The sequence below is a fragment of the Nannospalax galili genome, unplaced genomic scaffold (genome assembly GCF_000622305.1).
Source record: "Nannospalax galili isolate Female #2095 unplaced genomic scaffold, S.galili_v1.0 scaffold664, whole genome shotgun sequence".
NCBI lineage: Eukaryota > Metazoa > Chordata > Mammalia > Rodentia > Spalacidae > Nannospalax > Nannospalax galili.
This window is the reverse complement of record NW_008354274.1, coordinates 1,301,070-1,320,885: the sequence shown is the minus strand read 5'-3', so window position 1 is coordinate 1,320,885 and position 19,816 is coordinate 1,301,070. Positions and strand designations below refer to the sequence as shown.

Sequence of the window (19,816 nt, the reverse complement as noted above, 5' to 3'; positions counted from 1 at the left end):
TCTTTTTGAGACAGGGTCTCCCTGTAACCCCAGCTGTCCTGGAACTCACTATGTAGAACAGGCTGGCCTTGAACTCACAGAGATCTGCCTGCCTCTGCCTTCTGAATGCTGGGATTAAAGGTGTGCGCCACCACACCCAGCTCATATTTTATGTTAAAGTAGCAGTGAAAACCAGGCCCACACTTTTATTCCTAGCACCTGGGAAGCAGAGGCAGGGGGATCTCTGTGAGTCAAAGGTCAGCCTGGCCTACATAGTGATACCCTGTCTCAAGAAAAGGAAACAAATAACAATGAACCAAACTTAAAGCCTGGGTGGCCTTGCATGGGGTCTTACTGCTCTTTCAGACAATTTTCTGAACTCCCCAACAAGACTTCATTTACAGTAAGGGCACCCAATCTTCCTGCATCTCTCTGAGCTCGCCCTTATCTATTGTGATGCTGTCAGGTGCTCCTCAGGGCCCACCCTGAGATCTCATTGAGATTCCTTAGCAACCATTGCAAGATAATAGCTTGAAAACCCACCAAAATCCTACACATGACTGTTGTAAAGACAGGGTAGTGTGATTCTTCTTTAAGAGGCCCATACTCAAAGTCTAGATGTGTTTTACTCTCCAACCCTCCTTCTAGGAGTCTTTTTCTTAAACCTAGTGCTTAAGATCTCTGTTAAAAATGTCTTTTACTGAGCTACAGAAATGGCTCAGTGGTTAAAGAGTATGTACTACTCTTTCAGAGGATCCAACTTCACTTCCCAACACCCACATCAGGTAGCTCACAACTGCTGATAACTCCAGTTCCAGGGAATCAGACACCCTCTCTGGCCCCTGTGGGCACCTGTGCTTGTATGTGCACATACCCACACACAGACACGTACATACACAGAATTAAAAACAAAGTCGGGGGATTAGTAAGGCGTGTGGGTGGACATGGAAAGAAAAGGGTAGGTGATAGTTCTCATGTATGAAATACTAAAAAAAATATAAAGGATATCTTTTAATAAACTTGGGCTGAGGGAATGGATCAGTGGGTAATAGTGTTTGCTGTGAAAGCAAGAAGACCCAAGTTCAAATACTCAGCACCTACATAAAAGCTGGGCATTGGTAGCATATGCCTGTAATCCCAGTTTGGGAAGCAGAGACAGATGGATCCTGGTAGCTTGCCAAGGTTGTCAAGGGCAACTTCAGGTTCACTGAGAGACCCTACCTCAAAAAAAATAAGGTAGAGAATGATAGAAGACACCCAGTGTCCTTTGTGTGTGTGTGCATGTGTGTGGTCATGTATACCCACACACATAAACAAAAGTTTTAAATAGGGATTGGAGAAATAACTCAGAAGTTAAGAGCACTGGCTGCTTTGCTGAGGACCCAGGTTCAGTTCTCAGCACGCACATGGCAGCTAAGAGCCGTCTATAACTCGAGTTCCAGGGACTCTAACACCCTGCCCTCTTCTGGCCTCCGGAGGCAATGCATACATGCTGTACTTCCATACATGCATGCAAAACACTCAAACACATAAAATAAAAATAAATAAAAGTAAACTCAAAGTCTGCTGCATAGCAGTTCATCCTGAAATTCTCTTGGCACTGAAGCCAAGTCCTGTTTTATCTGAGTGAAGCTCCCCTGTGGGGGCTGTGTAGACCTCTCCCAGGTGGCTACATAGGCCTATGCTGGGGTTACAGGAGGGGAAAGCAAGCAGGAAACAGGTGTCCTGTGGGCGACCCCCACTTTGGGTGATTAATGCTGGTCCCATCCCTCACCCCCTCCCTTTCTCACGGTGGCTCACACTGTCCCTCTCTCCCCCAGGCCTCCGACTCCGACTATGAGGATGCCCTGCCCAAACACTCCTTCGTTAACCACTACATGAGCGACCCCACCTACTACAACTCTTGGAAGCGGCGGCCCCCCACCTCTGCCCCACACAGGTACGAGGCGGTGGCTGGGGCTGAGTCAGGCCAGCAACTACACACCGTCATCACCACACAGAGTGCAGGCGGAATCTACACACCAGCCGGCCCTGGAACCCGGGCCCCTCTCACCGGCTTCTCTTCCTTTGTGTGACATCATGCCCCCAACAGGGTAGACCGGTGCAGAACTTCCGGAGTCTATTTTTGTTAAGACAATCAACTCCGATAACTGACCTGAAATTTTTCTTTAAAAAAAATAATAATAATTCTGATAAGCGATGATGTTACCTACTTGGTGAAAACTAGATTTCACTTAGGAAGGTTTTTTTAATGGCTTTTTGTAACATTGCTGCAGGAAGCAAGCTTGTTTGGTTTCTTTTCTTTTTAAGAGAAGGTCTCTCCCTGGTGCAATAGCTTGGCACCGCAGGCCAGGGGCTCTCTTGACATACCCTAGGCCCGGGATGTCGCTGGTCTGTAAACCAACTGAGGAGGAGACAGTGGGACAGGAGTAGGTAAAGCGTGTCTGAGGGCCACTTGTCTCTCTACCTCCCTTGTAGACCCAGCCAGCCTGGATCACATTCTCCATCTTAGGACAACCCTGAGCTCCTTGCTCGCCTGAGAGTTAAAGAGTTCATCTTTTGCTTTGAGCTCTGAGCAGTTCTCAACAGGGTCCAGGCAAGGTTCAACATTACTGTTAGGATGGATGTCCGGGAGGGCGACTGTGCAAGTGACCTGTGGCCGGGAGAGCTCAGCTTTGTAGCTGTTTTAGTGTAGGGGAAGCCTCTGAGACTCCCCTTTCCTCCCTTCTTTCAAACTGACAGTTCCAAGAACAGGAAGTCCCGCCCCCCAGGGCCCAGGGCCAGCCAGGTCCTTCCCCCAATGCATACACAGCACACAGCCCATCCCCGCTGAGCGAGAGAGCAGCGGAGTTGCATTTTCTTTTCTTTTTTTCTTTTTTGCAGAGTTGTTTGTCGGGTAGCAGATGTGCATTGTTGAACCAGAGTATTTTTTAAACCTTTTTATCTTTTTTTAAACTGTGTCACATGAAATGAATGCGGCTTGGCTGTCTCCAGGTGCCTTTTTATTAACTGTTCAGCTTTGTACGTGGGAAAGCCGAGAAGCAACCGTGTGTGTCTCCAAATAAAACACAAAAAGCAACCCAGGCCCTGAGTTACCCAGTGCACCCCACACCCGTGCACATGCACTCTCCGGCTGCTGTCCCTTGCTTCTGACACCCCTCCCCCCATCCAAGGCCAGCTTTTTTAGCCTTAACAGGTTTTCTGGAAACATTTTTCTTTATCGCTGTTCCTACGTTTTGGGCTAAAATGCAACGGCGCAGACTCCTTTAGAAAGCGTGGCATTCAGACCCCAGCCTTGCCTCCAGCAGTCCCAGAATTTTTGTGGAAGATTGCTGAGATGCCCACACTCAACCACCAGCCCAGGCCCCAAGTCTGCATGTGACCAGATGGTGCCAGTCACATGTGCCCCAGGGGTGGGGAAACGCTCCACATCCATGTGAGGAAGACAGAACAGTACATCCCTGTGTACCCCCCACAGTGCTCAGGGATGAGACAGGTCTGTCCTCCTGGGGAGCTTGTGCCCTGAGGCGGACTAGCTGGCCAGTGCCACCCTAAGGTGGGCTTATTTTCCTTCACCTTCTCTGTGGGACAGGAGTGCGGGTACAATCTTAAAGTTGCTGTCGTGACCCCAGGACACAGGAGTGGTTGTGTTCGAGGGTGATTTCTTCTTTTTTTAAGGCAAGCCCTTTTCAGTTTTTCCAAAACAGAGAATATAAAAAGGTTTCCTCTCCCCCTCCCTCTTTCCTCCTCTTCTTCCTCTCCCATTCTTTCCTCCTGCGCCCCTTCTATCCCTCTCCCCCTTCTTCCTTCCTTTCCTCCTGCCCTTCCTTTTTGTCTTACCCACATTTCCTTCTTCCTCCTTCCTCTCCCGCTCTCCCTCCTCCTGCTCTCCCTCCTCCCACTCTCCCTTCCCCCTTTACTCCCTGTCCCATTGTGCCCCCCACCCCTACCCCACCCCCTTTTTTCCTTTCTGAGCTGAAGGGGAAATATTCTAAACCAAAAATCCTAGATGCTCTGCCCAAAGGCACTTGTGTGTGAGAACCCACCACCCTGGGTCCACAGGAGGGGCTGCCTCAGGGCATGGTGCCACTGCCTTCTTACCCCAAAGGGGGATAAATCAGACAGAACACCTGTTACCACTCTAACTTCTTGGAAGATGCCACCTGACAGTAGACCGGGACCATGCTGGCTCATTGTGCTTTGCTTTCTTAAGCCATAAATAAGGATTGTGATTGCATGGATCAGTAGGAATCCTTGGGAATACTCTGGTCTGAAGTGTGACTCTGGCCTTGGGTTTTTATGACAATGATTGAGCAGTTTGGGGGTAAGTTGCCTGGGTCCCCTCTATGATCAATAATTTGTTCACTATGAAATGGTCTTTTCAGGGTGCTCTGGCCCCATGAGTGCTGATGGGCAGCTGTCAGAGGCTGCCATCAAGCCTGTCACTTAGAGGGACTCTGTCTCATGAAGCCCCTTACACCAAAAGCATAGAACCAGGGGATTCTAGTTAGATTTCAGCCTCCCAGAGCTATCAGGACTGGCAAATGTTCACCCTAATGTCTCACCTGAGGGATGGGACCAACACATCACACAAATGCAAAACAGATGTTGGATCCAAATCTGGGTTATCAAAAGGACAAACAGAGGCTGAACCAGACAGGACGCAGATGCCCCTCTGCAGTCTCCTGTCATGTTGCAAGTTGCCTCCATGGGTGCCTGGTGATGAGCGCCAGCTGGGTCTACAACCTTGCATGATTTTGTGGAGATGGTGCCTAGCCCTGAACTGCCTTCCTCTCCCTGAGACTGCGGCTCTGGGTACCCGCACCGCAGTCATCAGCCAAGCCTCAGGCATGGCCCTGCACCCGGTGTCTCTCCCCTAGTCACAGGGTACAGGTGTCCAAGGGAGAATGCAGCAGATAGGCTGACATCCCCCCAGCCTCTGGCTCCTCCACCCCCTCAATAAACCAGCTCAGATCGGTCCTCCTGCTGGTCTTCTCTCCAGCATCTCTGCTCCCTCCTGCAGAAAACATGTGTTGGAGCCAGGGGGCCTCGGAGGGGACCAGAGAGCAGCCACTGCCTTTATAAAGCATGCACGCAGCCCATGAGGATGGTGTACATTCTAGAAAGTTCTTTGGATGTGGTGATTGAACTTGGTTGTGATTGGCCTGAGCATGGTGTGTTTGCACAACAGTTCTTAGCATGGATTTTCCTTGTCCCGGTTCCTGGCTCACAGCACAGCTGTTCTCCCTCTGAGCCATCAGTCCCTCTACTGGATGGGCCCCTCTCCCACTCACTTCCCTGCAGCAGGGGACCAACCTGAGAGGCCAGAATAGTGTGGCGTTCCCAGCAGAGCTGTCTGCACTGCACCTCCTCCAGCCTCACCTGCTGGCACAGGGGGAGCTTAGGGCAGTCCTGAAGCTTTCCCTATGGAACCTTTGAGAATTGAGCAGAAAACCAGATCTTGTTTAAAATAAAAATGAAAAACCCCACAAATTATAGGAAGGCAGAGCGGTGCTATAGGTACAATTTTTAATAAAAATATTATTTTGTTCCCTAAGTGCTTGTGAGTTTTTAAATTCAATTTTTAAATTTTTATGTGCATGTATGTATACGTGTTTATGTGTATTCTGGTGCACATGTATGTGCAAGTGTGTGTGGGGTCCAGAGGACATCAGGTGCTTCCCACCTTGTTTTTTGAGACAGGGTTAGCAAGCCCCAGAGATCCTCCTGTTTCTGCCTCCCCAGTGCTGGGCCGTATGTCAACATGCTTGATTTTGATGTGGGTTCAGGGAATCAAACTCAGGTCCTTGCATTTGCAAAGTCAGCACTTTGTCTACTGAGCCATCTCCTCAGCAAGCAAGCGCATGTGTGCGTGCGTGCGTGTGTGTGTGTGTGTGTGTGTGTGTGTGCATGTGTGTGTGTGTGTGTGTATGTGTGACTCAAATGTGTAGAGGTCAAGAGGACAACCTTTAGGTGTCAGTCTTCACCTTTATACTTCAACACAGGGTTTCCTCATCAACTCTGTGTGCTAAGCTAGCTAAATGTTCCTGTCTCTGCCTCCCGTTTCCTGGAGGGGCCCTGGGATCATGGGTACTCTCACTTCTCTGTCCAGCTTTTATGTGGGTTCTGGGGGTGTGAACTCAGGCACTCAGGCAAACACTTTATGCACTGAGCCTTCTTCCCAGACTCCATTGCCTCTCATCTGAAAGGAATAAAATAGATGGTTTATTCTAAAGCCAAATATGACTGACCATGACTCATGTCCTAGTTTGCGTTCTGTTGCTATGATAAACACCCTGACCAAAAGCGATATGGGGAGGAGAGGGTTTATTTCATTTTACAGTACAGTCTATAAGGGACTATATATATAGTCTATAAGGGAGGGAAGCCAAGGCAGGAGCCTGGAGGCAGGAACTGAAGCAGAGACCCTGGAGGAATGCTGCTTACTGGCTTGCTCCCCTGGCTTGCTCAGACACCTTTCTTTTTTTTTTCAATTTTATTTATTATTTTTATTTTATGTGTATGCATGTATTGCCTGCATGTAGGTAAGTGCACCGTGTCATGCAATGCCCGGGGAGGTCAGAAGAGGCTGTTGGTCCCTAGGACCGGAGTTAAAGTTTTTAGCTGCCATGTGGGTGCTGGGATTCGAACCTGGGTGTTCTGCAAGAACAACCAGTATTCTTAACCACTGAGCCATCTCTCCAGCCCCTCAGATATCTTTCTTATACAGCCCAGGCCCACCTGCCTAGAGATGGCACCACTCACAGTCAGCTGGGCCCTCCATCAATTAGCAATTAAGAAAATGTTCCGAAGACAGAGCCCCAGGCCAATCTGATTGAGGAAGTCCTTCAATTGAGGATCCCTCTTCCCAATTCACTCTATTTGTGCCAAGTTGACAGAGACTAACCAGCACAGCTCAAGAACACAGATTTAGGTTCCCCCAAATACCATGTTCCAATGAGTTAGCAGCTTTATGAACTTTTTATAGTAACAAAATAAAGGCATTCATAAAATAACCCATTTTTCAAATACATCGATGTAGGCATGTTATAGCGAAGTGGGGAAACACTGCTATAGGCCTAGATACTGTCAGAATTCCTAGTCCTTTGGAAACTAGGAGTCTGTTCCTACATTCCAAAGGATTTTACCTATGGTCACAAAAGATGTTAGGTCATGTAGAAAGGAGGGCAGTAAAAGTCACCTGAAGCTGCCTCAAGATGGTTTGGCTCTGGATTTGTAACAATTCAACCCCTGCACATCACTGAAGTTCTTTCTAATCAGTCACCTTTTGCAGACACAGTTTTTTTCCAGGAACTCTCCTTGACACCTGGCAGTGGGAATCTCTCCCATTTGGAAGGCAGAGGGAGACCGTCCCATGGGGAACACCTTGCCTAAGGGGCAGGTGACAGCTGGAGCCTACACCCTGAATCACCCTGAATGGATCAGAAGCCATTTCCAAAGCCAGAACAACCCAGTACCCTAGCTGTACCCATTCAAGACCTCACAGGTACCTTAAAGGAAGAAGCACTACCCATGAGAAAACTTAGCTAGGTTTCTGATTAGTGGGGAGCTTGGACAGGGCAAACTGCCCCACCCCTGAGGCATCTAGCCTCTCAAAGACAGCCTCTGAGAGCTCAGAGTGGACTCGGGGCTCAGAGCGGAGGGAAAGAACAAAACCAGTTTCTAACCATGGGCTTGTGAGAGTCACTGTGAGACAAGAGAGGGCTCTATACATCCGTTACCCACTGACCCAACCTTGGGACACAGTTCTCCGCTCTCATTCTTTACAGCATCAAGGAGCAATTAAAATCCCAAAGGCCAGGCCATGCCCATGCCAACTGCGACACTGGGACTGGGGAGACATGAACAAATGTCTATTCATCCCAGCTAGGGAACTGACAAGAGACAAAAGTCAAGATAGCACCAAAGTCCAACTTGGTGAACCAGTGAGTTTATTGGGGTCACTTACAGGAGTATGCATGAGAAGTTACTTCCAGGAGCAGAAATGATCCAAAGATATCTGCATCATCAGAGTCCACCCCAGCACAGGTGACAGCCCCTGAAAGCTGGAAACCTAGAGTGCACTACACAATTTGCAGGCAGCACAGCAGGTTGTTCTCACAGCTTATATGACATTGGGGAGGAAGGGGCCGTGTGCATCTGTCAGGTTCAGGGGACCTCCTGTGACTTGTGAGTTGTATACCCCCTGAGTCTTAAGGGGCCTCCCTTTAGAACTGCCTCAGCCTAACTAGCTTCCCTCCAGAGTGGCATGTTTAACCATGAAGGAAATAGCTGTGCAACGGAACCTAGTCAGACCCTCTGGGGATTGCACCCAGACATTGGTTTGTTTGGAAAGCCCCCCCCCCCAAGTGATCCCAAGGGAGCCATATGTTCATAAAAGGTGGTCAATTTCCAGCTGCAGGAAGAGAGTCATAGGAGAAGGGGAGCCCAGGGTTTCGACTGCCCAACTTTGCATTTTCCTTGAAAAACCATCACCACAGATAACTAAGGTAAAAAGTTTTCATTTCAGTCCCTCCCTAGCCTACTGGGACCTCAGCATCATCCACCTATACTCCAACCCCCAGTAGTAATATAGAAGTAAAACTTGCATAGTTCTCACCCTCTCCAACAGTTCACAGACATCACAGCTGACCTGTTAAAAGTAATGACAGATCACTGGGCAGGGAACCTGTCCCATCAGCTCTCGGGAATGGAAATGAGGCCTTCCATATAGCAAAGCCCTAAACAGACAAGGCAAGAGGCAGGACAAGCTGCATACTCAGCAGGCCTGTTGTTCTTCCAAACACCCCTTATCAGGAAATGTTCTGAAGACTTGCCAAACACCTGCTTCATCCCAGAAAACAGTGTCTCTCGGTTGACTTAGATGATGCCAGCCTGTTATAAGAATTGAACAGAGGCTAGCCTGATTCAACAAGAAGACTCAATCCAGACTTAGAAAGCAGAACTTTTCCTTTATTATACACGGACCTCAGTCTGAGCTCCTGCTCTGGAGAAACTGGAGGCCCTGCCCAGAATACATACAGGCTTTAATGGGATTTTTCACATCCTCCTTTGGCCAGTAACCATATTGGTGGATCTGAGATTTTCAGCATAGATGGGTAAGTGCCCTTTAGGCTACTATGGGAAGTTTAAATGGTCAGCATTTTATAGGAGCAGCTATTTTGGGCAATGTGGGCAAAGGTTGTGACATTCCCAGCATCATGATATACTGCTGATGCCAGTACAGTCTCAGCCATGTTAACAAACAAGACACATCCCAGGCCGATTTTTTCCTTAATATCACTGCAAGAGGTAGTGTTTCTCAAGGCGCGCACAGAATGTGGTTTTGTGGTGTTGTCTGTTCAGTAGGCTCCTGAGATTTAGCTCAGAGTGGAAGATTTTTTTTCCTCTTACAGATTTTAAACACAGACCTAAAGTAAGGCATATAAGGCTAAAACTTATAAGCTAACTATAAGCTTATAAGGCTTATAAGGCTACAAGCACTTCTACAAAGTCCTAATTGTTATTGCTACATGTATCAACAAGCAGCTGGAGCAGAAGGCAGAGTGCTCGCATCTTCCTGCTTCCTCCAGCAAGGCCATACCGCCTTCATTTCCACAAACAGACCCACTAACTGGGGCCAAATATTCAAATACTTGGAGCATATATGGGTCATTTCTGATTGAAACCACCACACACACCTTCTGTACCATGGTGGACTGACTGCACCCTCAAACTGTGAGACAAAATGAACCCTTTCTCCTTTAAACTGCTTTTACCAGGCATTTTGTCACAGAAACAGAAATGTAACTAATACAGTCCCTTATGAAGGGTTGTAAAGGTGAGATTCTGTTCTCTCTAGGTGACTGTATTGTGCTGCCTGTTTGACTGCTAATGTTAATTAAATTCTTGCCTGAGGGACAATTCATCATCACCTCCCACTAACCACCCTTCTCAAACCCTAAAACTGTGACAGCTAAATGACTGTTACAGAGTGCATGCCATGAACATTGCGGTGTTCAATGTTGTCCCTATTTGTTGCTCAATGTATTTCCCATCATGTTCCTGTGAGTCACATATAGCTGGGGTCCCATTCACACAGAGGGTGTCCTAGTTTGCTTTCTATTGCTATGACTGTGACCCTATGACCAAAAGCAACATGAGGAGGAAAGAGTTTATTTCATCTTACAACACCCAAGTCTGTCATTGATGGAACTCAAGGCAGGAACCTGGAGGCAGAAACTGAGGCAAAGACCATGGAGGAATGCTGTGTACTGGCTTGCTCCCTGGGTTGCTCAGCTACCTTACCGCCCTTCATGAGAGAATTTCACAATCCTAGAGGAAAGAGCTACAAAACACTAGGGCTAAGAAAATTTTATTTTCCCCCACATCTTTCTCTGCTATTGTAAAGGTAAAATGCCTGGGTTTAGTCCATGCGTTATATGAAGCCCTGCCATTGTTATGATTGAAAGGCTAGTGTAAGACATTTTAAAATGCAACCATCAGAGAGATGGCTCAGCAGTTAAGAGCACTGGCTGCTCTTCCAGAGGACCCAAGTTCAGTTTGATAGAAACCTGAAGTTCCCTGAGACAAATGTCTCGCTCTAGCCCCACTGTTGACAGTTAGCCATATCCCTATCTCGGGCATGATGGAGGGCCACAGCTACAGAAAAGCCAGACAACCCACTTCTCCTGCCAGGATGTCTCTCTGCTGTCCTTGCTCCACTGACACCAACTAGCCATCCGAGCTGAACAGCTTCTTTGTTCTTCTCAGAGAAGTGGCTCCAGGAAAAGGGACAAGGACACTTTAACTCAGACTTCACAGCTGTGTATGCCTTCTTTATTTCCAGCAATATAAAACCCACCTCCACCCCTCCTGCTGGTGCTCAGCTTACCAGCCCTGGGAGAAGCTGTTGCCACTTGGCTGAATAAATGCTGTTCAGTCTGCTGAAAGATCTGGCTCTGGTCTTTTACCTAAACTTTATTCTTTCTCTGTCCTTCTAAACCTGGAAGGTTCCCAGTGGCTAACAACTGTCTGTAACTCCAGTTCCAGGAGATATAATGCCCTCTTCTGGCCTCTGTGGGCAAAGCACAACATAGGTGCACTTGCATATATGCAGGAAAAACACTCATGCACATAAAAAAAAAATATCAATTTAAATGCAACCATTGAAAACTTCCTTGTCTTGTTGCAATTAACAAGTCCTGCAGGAGCAGGAAATGACCACTAGATGAGGAGGACCTACAAGTAAAGTCTTAGCACAGCATCCCCTGTGGTCTTGACCATGAGACACTGAGCATCCTGGTCTATACTCCAGGCAAGGGAAACCTTCACCACCAAGAACAAGGCAGAACAAGACATGATTGTAAGGTGGGTGAAAAAGTTACTGGGGAATTAGGGTTCCCTTTTGTGAGTTCTTTGTCTTATTGATAAGAGAATTTAAAAAAAAAGACACAAAGAAAGTCAAGACCATTTTATAAACAACAGGGCATACAAGCTGGAAATCTTGGTGGCTGCCAGGAAGCGGGAGATGGAGGAAAGTCATGTCATTTGAGTTAGAGTTAGGCACGGAAGTTGGCAAGCAACTATAGAAATATGGTGTGGGGGAGGGGGCAGGAAGTTTAGAGAAAACAGTAAGAAAGCCCAGCGTGTCAGAGCAAGCACACTTAGGACCTTGGCTGGTATCTGAAGAGGGAGAGAGTCGGAAAGAGGAAAGTTAAGTATTTGAGTTAGAGCTCAGAGAGGCTCAAAGCCGCTGTCCCAGGGGAGCAGCTCCCCACTGTGTAAGTAGTTACCTCATTAGGGGAATAAGCATTCCTCCAACCTCCTTAGTGTGCCTTCAAATGGATGGTCCTCCTGAAGGTGGTCTCCTGGCCAGGTGACTGACAGGCTCAGATGGATTAACTCTTCAGAGAGGAGACAATGGTACCCAATCTTTGAAGCAGATCAGAATGCTCTGTCTCCATCCAGGACCAGAGGCAGAACTCAGATTCTATCTTTAGACCAAAAGAAGTCGCTTTTCTTTAATGGGCCTCAACAAAGCCATGATACCTCCATCTTTTCATTTCTTTCTTTCTTTTATTCATTTATTTATTGTTAATTTTTACTGTTTTGCCTGCATGTGTATAAGTGCACCACATGTGTGCAATGTCCATGGAGTCCAGAAGAGAGCATTGGATCCCTGGAACTGGAGTTATGAATGGTTAGCTGCCAGATGGGTGCTGGGAAATGAACCTGGGTCCTCTGTAAGAGCAGTCAGCTTTCTTAAGGGTTGAGCCATCTCTCCAGCTCCTGCCGTCTTTTGTTATGATAACTGAGGGTGGGATCCAAAGCTGACCATGAGGAAGGGGTCTCTCCTCAATGACCTCCAAGCATGCTGATGCCTGCAAGCTGCCTAACAACCAGATCTAAAGATACTTACCAACACAATCAAATTGAAAGTGGTAAATAGTCTCAGATTTCTGTTCAATTCACAGTTGGATTTCCAAAGTTTGGTATTGTCACAGCACAAAACCACTTTCGGAATCCTTGTTGTGAGAGCCACCCAGGCTTTTTGGGACCTGATGGAGGAACAGCCTATTTCTCTAAAATTGTTGGCTCGCTAGATGCTTATTTCAAAATGGTTTGAACATGTCCGTGGCTGTTTGTTAGAGAACCCCAGGGTTTGCCAAAAACATCTCTCCCTTTAACGGTTGAAGTCAATTAATAGCCAGCATGGCGGAGATTCCAAGCCGTTGATTCTGGGCTCTGTGGTCCTAAACATGTTCTGCTTCTCTGCAATCAGGCAATGCAGCCATTGAGCAAATCGCTACATTATGGGCTTTACTTAGATCAAGCCTCAGATATTTTCATAAAAAGAAAATCGTATCTGGGGCTGGGGGCACGGCTCAGTCAGTAAAGTGCTTGCCACACAGCATGAGGACCTGAGTTTGGCCCCAGAACCTGTGTGAAAAGCCAGGCACAGTGGTACATGCTTGTCATCTCAGCACTGGGCAGGCTGAGACAGGAGGATCCCTGGGGCTCATTGGCCTGTCAGTCAGGCCAAATCTGAGAGCTCCAGGTTCAGACAGAGACCCTGTCTCAAAAACACATGTGGAGAGTGAGAGAGGAAGACACCTGACATCAACCTCTGGCCTCCACACACATGCAAACACACATGCACACACAATGCCACACACACAGCACTATACACAGTACCACACACAGTACCACACAATACCACATACATATAACACCACACAAAACACCACATATAATACTACACACAAAATACACAATATCACATACGGTACCACACACATAATGCCACACATAACACATATAGTATACCATACAAACAACACCACCTATGAGCCCACACACAACACACACTATACCACATACAACACACACACAACACCACACACTACTACACACAACACACACATACAATGCAGCACATACAACAACAGCACTACACACAACGCACATATACAATGCCACACACGACAATTACACTGCACATACATAACACTACATACAACAGCACACACACAACACACACATTGCGTGCACAACACCACACACACCACACATACAGCAACACACACAGTACCACATACAACAATGCACACACAAACCCACACCACCATACCACACACACAGACACACACACACACACCATAGGTGTGTCTGGCAATGCCTCACAGGGGTATTCAGCTCCGTGGGTGTGTCTCCTTGGGGGAGCACTGGAGAATGTGAGAATAGGGCCTTAGGAAGGCCATGTGAGAGTGTGCAGCAGGAGGTTCCAGAAAGGACTGACCATCAGGTCTCCAGATACGGACATAGAGCAACAGATGGCGCTGTCGAGACGGCTCAGCGCGTAAAGGCACTGGTTGCCAAGTCTGACAACCTGAGTTTCATTCCTCGCACATGGTGTATTCCCACAAGTTGTCTTCTGACCTCCACACGCACACATACACACAGCTATGCACACAAAACAAATGAAAAAAACATAATGAAGACATTTTTTAATGCTAACAAGATCAGGGAAGGCAGATAGCACTCTGACTTCCCAGACTGCAGGTTCTTTGAATAAAGCAGTTTAAAGATTCAATTTCACTGGGTTAGAGAGGTAGTAAAGTGGTTCCCAGCACCCACATGGAGGCTAACAACCATCTGTAACTCCAGTTCCAGGGGATTCAATGCCTTCTTCTGACGTCTGTGGGCACTGCACACATGTTGTGAATTTACATACAAGCAGACAAAACACAGACAAAATATAAATAAATAAACCGTTAAAGATTCAGTTGCTGGTTGTTTGTTTATGTGAGGGGCATTACAGGTTGAGAATGGTCCCTCCAGATGGAGCACCTCGGCCCCTCTCCCAAACAAGACACGGGGGCGGGGGCGGGGGGGGGCGTCCGTGATAACTCCGTCAACTCAAAGCTACTCCAGAGGTTCTGTTGCCCTCTCCCTTAGTGAACTTTCCAAATTTATGGATAATTAAACCCTTATGTATATCTGTACAGCCTACACATCTACTTACAACAGACTGCATTCTGGGTAAAATGTGCTGCTAAGAAAAAAAAATCCCTTTCCTACTAGAAGTACCCACCCTAGGAGGTACGAGGCAGGACAGCAGAGCAGGGAGAGCCGATGCTTATCTAGAATGTACCTTCTTTTTTTTTTTTTTTTTTTTTTTTTTTTCTTGAGACAAAGTTTCACTATGTCACCCTGACTAGCCTAGAACTAACTCTTCATCGTTGTGGGGGTGTCAAAGCTGAAACTTCAAATAGCAAGGCCACAGTCAAGAGCAGAGAAAAATGCATGTGCGCACTCACTGGCTGGCTCGGCTCCTTTCTCCACTCTCACACCATTCAAGTCCCCTTAATTTGCCCGGATTTTTTTCTGTAGCTGCTTTTCAGACAAAAGGAATGAGATGGGGGGGCAAAATGAATTCACAGCAGGCAGAGGAGGGGCAAGTGGGGAGGGAGGGAGGGAGGGAGGGAGAGAGAGAGAGAATATGAGAATTCAGCAAGACATAAAGCCATGGGGATGGGACTGGAGAGATGGCCCAGTGGTTAAGAGTACTGGCTGCTCTTAGAGAGGACCCAGGTTCGGTTCCCAGCATCCACATGGTGGTTAACAACTGTAACCTCATTTCCAAGGGATACAATGCCCTCTTCTGACCTTCATGGGCATTGCATACAGGGCTGCACTTAAAAATACATGTGAGCAAAACACTCATACACATAAAATAAAAATAAATACATAAATAATAAATAAATAAAAATTTAAAGCCACAGGTCATGATGAGGTGTGGTCTGTAGGCATGCAAGGATGGTTCAATCTTCAGGAATCAGTCAGTCCCAGACAGGAAATATAGCCCAGGGGTAGAGTGCTTGTCTAGGGAAAGGGGGAAGGGAAAAGACAGAGGGAAGGGGACAGGAAAGAAAGGAAGGAAAGAAGAAAAGAGAAATGGAAAGAAGGCAGACTGACATTGGGAGAAAGGCACGCTCGTTAGTGAGTTAGATAGAGCCAGTTTGACTTTTTTTTTTTTTTTTTTGAAACATGGGTCCTACTATGTAATCCTGGCTACCAGGAATTCACTATATAGACCAGACTGGCCTCAAACTCATAGAAATCCACCCGCCTCTGCCTCCCAAGTGCTAAGACTAAAGGTGTGCCCCACCATGCCCAGCTTGCATGACCATTTTGACAGCTCCTGCCACCCATCTCATCCAGGGTCTACATTCAGAGATATGAAATTAAGGCTGGGAAGCTAGCCACAAGCAGAATTTACACCACAGCAAGTGGTAAATACCACAGGTTGCAGGGCTTTCCTGACAGGAGGCAGTAGTTAAACATTTCCCTCCATCTTACCAGCCTCTCTCCACATAGAGTTTGACACATTTCTCTCTGGTGCCTGGTCATTGCTCAAAGACAGTTCTTAACATCCCAGAAAGGTGTGCATATCTCTTAGGATGCACAAAAGTAGGAAAGTCTACTCAAGATTCAAAAATGATAGCTACTCATTAGAAATTGCTTTTGTGACAGGTTTCGGATTGCAGGCCTGTCATCCCATCTATTTTGGGAGACTGAGGCAGGAAGATTGCAAGTACAAGGCCTGGTTGAGCTACAGAGTGAGTTCAAGCCAGTCAATCTAATAAGACCTTGTCTCAAATAAAAAGTCAACAGAGGGCTGAGGGTATACCTCAGTGTTAGAGCACCTCTCTAGAATTGCCCAGTGAGTGGCCAGGGGCGTGGCTCAGTGGTAGAGCTTCTGCCTAGGGTCCCCCAGTGAGGATCTTGGGGAGGGTGACTCAGTGGTAGAACCCCTGCCTACAATTCTCCAGTGAGGGGCTGGGGTGTGGCTCAGTGGTAGAGCACCTGACTAGAATCCCCCAGTGAGAGGCTGGGGGTGTGGCTCAGTGGTAGAGCACCTGCCTAGAATCCCCAGTGAGGGGCTGGGGTGTGGCTCAGTGGTAGAACCCCTATCTAGAATCTTCCAGTGAGGGGCTGGGGGGGTGGCTCAGTGGTAGAGCTTCTAGCTAGGTTATTTGAGTCCCTGGTTTCCATCTCCAGCACTGAAAATAAGTGTGTGGGGATAAGGTTGTACATATGAAGGAGGGAATGTGGCCTTTGGGAAAGAAGAGAGAGATGCTAGGACTCATGGAACAAGAAAGGGGCATGGAGAGGTATGGGCCTTGTAGCCCAGGAATGAATACTCAGAATTCCCCATCTATTAGAGCTGATTTGAAAAGAACCACATTCCATTTACTGGTTCCCAGCCCTGCCTGTTATTAGCAAAGACTAGAAGGCCTAGAACACAAATGAATTCAGAACAGGTATAAAAAATATGTGATGACTTTACTAGAGCAAGGAATTATGAGAGGCCTCAGCCCACCCCCAAGCCACTGGCAGCTGCTGGGAAGTGCGGAAGCCTATCTAGATGCATTAATACCATCCTGTGAGGCTGAGCACTCAGGACTGTGAGTCTCTGTAGAACTACAGATTCAGGAAAGAGTGTCACCACTAGGATGCAGACTCCTCCAATCACCTCACTGGCAGCTCCTCCCCACTTAGGTAAGGCATTTAAATGTGACTAGCTCACAGTCCTCTTAAAGTACCTTGTATGAAGAAACAGAAAGGAAGCAGTGGGGGTCTGCCAACTTGGAGAAGGCTCAGTCAGTAAAGTGCTTGCTATGGGAGCCTGAAGACCTGAGTTTGAGTCTCCACAACACTCGTTAAAAAAAAAAAGAAAAAGAAAAAGCCAGTGGTAGTATGTGCTTGTAATCCCAGAGACACGAGACAGGCAGACAGATGCCTGGGATTCCAGACCAATGAGAGAGCCGGTCTCAAACATCCAAGGTTCTCCTCCGGCATCCCTGTGCACCTGCACACACAAGCAGTACACACCCTCAATAAATAAAATAAGATGTTAAAAAAGGAGGCAATATGATCAAAATATATCATATACATGTATGAAATTCTCAATGCATTAATAAAAAATATTAACAAAAGGATGTGATGGGTCTGGAGAGATGGCTCAGCAGTTAAGAGCACTTGCTACTCTTGCAGAAGACCTGGGTTTGGTTCCCAGCACCCACAAGGCGGCTAACAACTGTCCTTAACCCCAGTTTCAGGGCCTCTTCTGGACTCTGTGGACATTGTACGACATGGGTGCACTTGCATATATGCAGGCAAAACACTCACACACATAAAATACAAATAAATTTAAAAAAATTTTAAGGAGGAAATGGATGGTTAGGGGGGTGACAGCCACCCACCTGGGGTGCTCTGCCAGTCCTGGCTCTGGAAATGAAGAACTTAGACACAAACTCCTGTGGCCTCATTTCCTTCTATTCAGCCAACCTCAGTTGAGCACCTCCCATGGGCCTCAGATATGATGCCAACCCATTCTGTCACTCAAACATAGGAATGGCTTCCTCTCCTGTGTAAAGTGTGGGCACCAGGACAGGAGCCAGGCCTGTCCCCCTGTGTGGTCACCACCAGTGGCAGCCACTCCTCCATTCTCATGGGTGCCATTTCTTCATTCTCAACTGGCGTCGAGGCTGCTCCTCCGCTCGCCCTGGGCTGAGGCTGCTCTTCCGCTCACCTGGTGCTGAGGCAGCTCTTTTGCTTGCCCTGTGCTGCCTCCTGTCGTCGCCACTTCTGCCAGATGGCACCCTCCCATAGCCTCCCTCCCCCCACTAGAGCCCTTATACGCTCATATCCCTGTTACTGTTTGTTGTGTTATCGGCACCCCAGCCATTCCCCACTACTTGCCCTTCTGGTGTGCGGTCACCGCCAGTGGTGGCCACTCCTCAGTTCTCGTGAGTGCCACTCCTTTGTTCTCACGGGCATCGAGGCTGTCCCTCTGCCTGCCCCAGCCTGAGGCCGCTCTTCTGCTCACCTGGTGCTGAGGCAGCTCTTCTGCTTGCCCTGTGCTGCCTCCTATCGTCACTGCTTCTGCCCAGTCCCGGACTCCAGGGCTGGTAAGGAGACTGAGTCAGCCGAGCCACATTCAGACACAGGAGACCAGGTTCAGTGACACAGGTCTGGTTTGTTGCAGGAAGGCACAAGCTTATATAGGGCTAGTGGTCCATTCACAGCACAGCAAGTAGGATACCTCATTAGCATATCATGTTTAGCGTCCTATCACAGTACAGCAAGTAGGATACCTTATTAGCATAACAGACAGCATCCTATTAGCATAACAGACTTAATGTCCTATACAGAAGAGAGGGTAGGATACCTCATTAGCATACTGGGTTTCCGATTACAGAGACTGGATTCCTGGAAACCACATGACCCTGACAGTTGCAATATCACCCTAGGCTCAAGCCTGTCTCCCACACCCCTGCAGGTCTCAGTGGGAACCATCAGCCCCCTGGCTCTGCAGAGAACCTGGAGACCTGCCAGCCTCTGCTTGTGGTTTTCCTGAAAGTTAAAACCAGCCTTCGTCTCCAGAAGATGAGTTTAGCAGCCCGAAAACACAGGATACTGTTTTTAGAAAGGAAATAAATCTACATATATCCAATCTCCCAAGCACATCTTGTTCGATGAGGCTTTAAGAAAAGGACAATTTTGCTTTGGAATACTGATGCATGGTGGAGCCTTCCCCCGCAGCCTGGGATGGGTAATGTTGTCACAGTCCTTTGTGGTGAGGAAGTGGGTGGGAGCAATCACTTGGACAAATGTTTTGGGGAAAATGAAGTTTTCTGCTTCAGGAAGCTGATGGAAGGGTAAAAAATAGCTCAGAGGATAAGACTTCTGTCTCTCTAAACAAGTAAAAGATGTTTCTTCAGTGAATTACTGGAGCAGTTGCTGTAGATTAGACTAGACATTGTCCTCAGAGACCCTATGTCAAATACTTAATCTCTAGTGTAGGGCCCTAATGGGATCTGGTGGAAGCTTTAAGAGGTGGGGCCATGTGGGAGGAAGTCAGGTCAACCTCTAATTTCCTTAAAGGAGACCCAAGCCCCTTCCCCTCTGCCCACACTTGCTTCTGTCTCTCTCTGTCTCCCTACTTCCCACTCTCTAAAACTCCTTCTCTGGGTCTCTCTGTGACTCTTTCTATATCCCCCTCTCTCCCTCTGTCTCTGCCTCTCTCTTTCTCTCTCTTTTTCTCTGTCTGTCTCTCTCCCTCTCTGTCACCTTCCCACTTTGTCTCTCTGTCTCTGTCTCTGCTACTCTCTCTCTCTCCACCATGATGTGAGCAGCTTTGCTTCCCCCAACGTTCCTGTCATTATATTTGATCTCACCACAGTCCCAAAGTGACAAGAATGATCAACCATGAACTGAATGAACCCTTTGAAACTGTCAGCCAAAAGAAACATTTGCTTCTTTTAAG

The 19,816-nt window shown here is 47.5% G+C and overlaps 1 protein-coding gene across 3 annotated transcripts in view; it reads left to right on the top strand.

Annotated features, from left to right (window-relative positions):
- Positions 1–3,573, top strand: part of Sdk1 (sidekick cell adhesion molecule 1) — a 1,173,668-nt gene extending 1,170,095 nt beyond the window's left edge. For 2 of the 3 annotated variants that reach the window (XM_029555167.1, XM_029555165.1), the window contains one exon: positions 1,800–3,573. In XM_029555167.1, the coding sequence (XP_029411027.1) occupies positions 1,800–2,054 (255 nt within the window). In that variant the 3' untranslated portion in view covers positions 2,055–3,573. The remainder of the gene's footprint in view (positions 1–1,799) is intronic. The other variant, XM_029555166.1, reaches the window with a different exon arrangement.
- Positions 3,574–19,816: the final 16,243 nt, after the last annotated feature.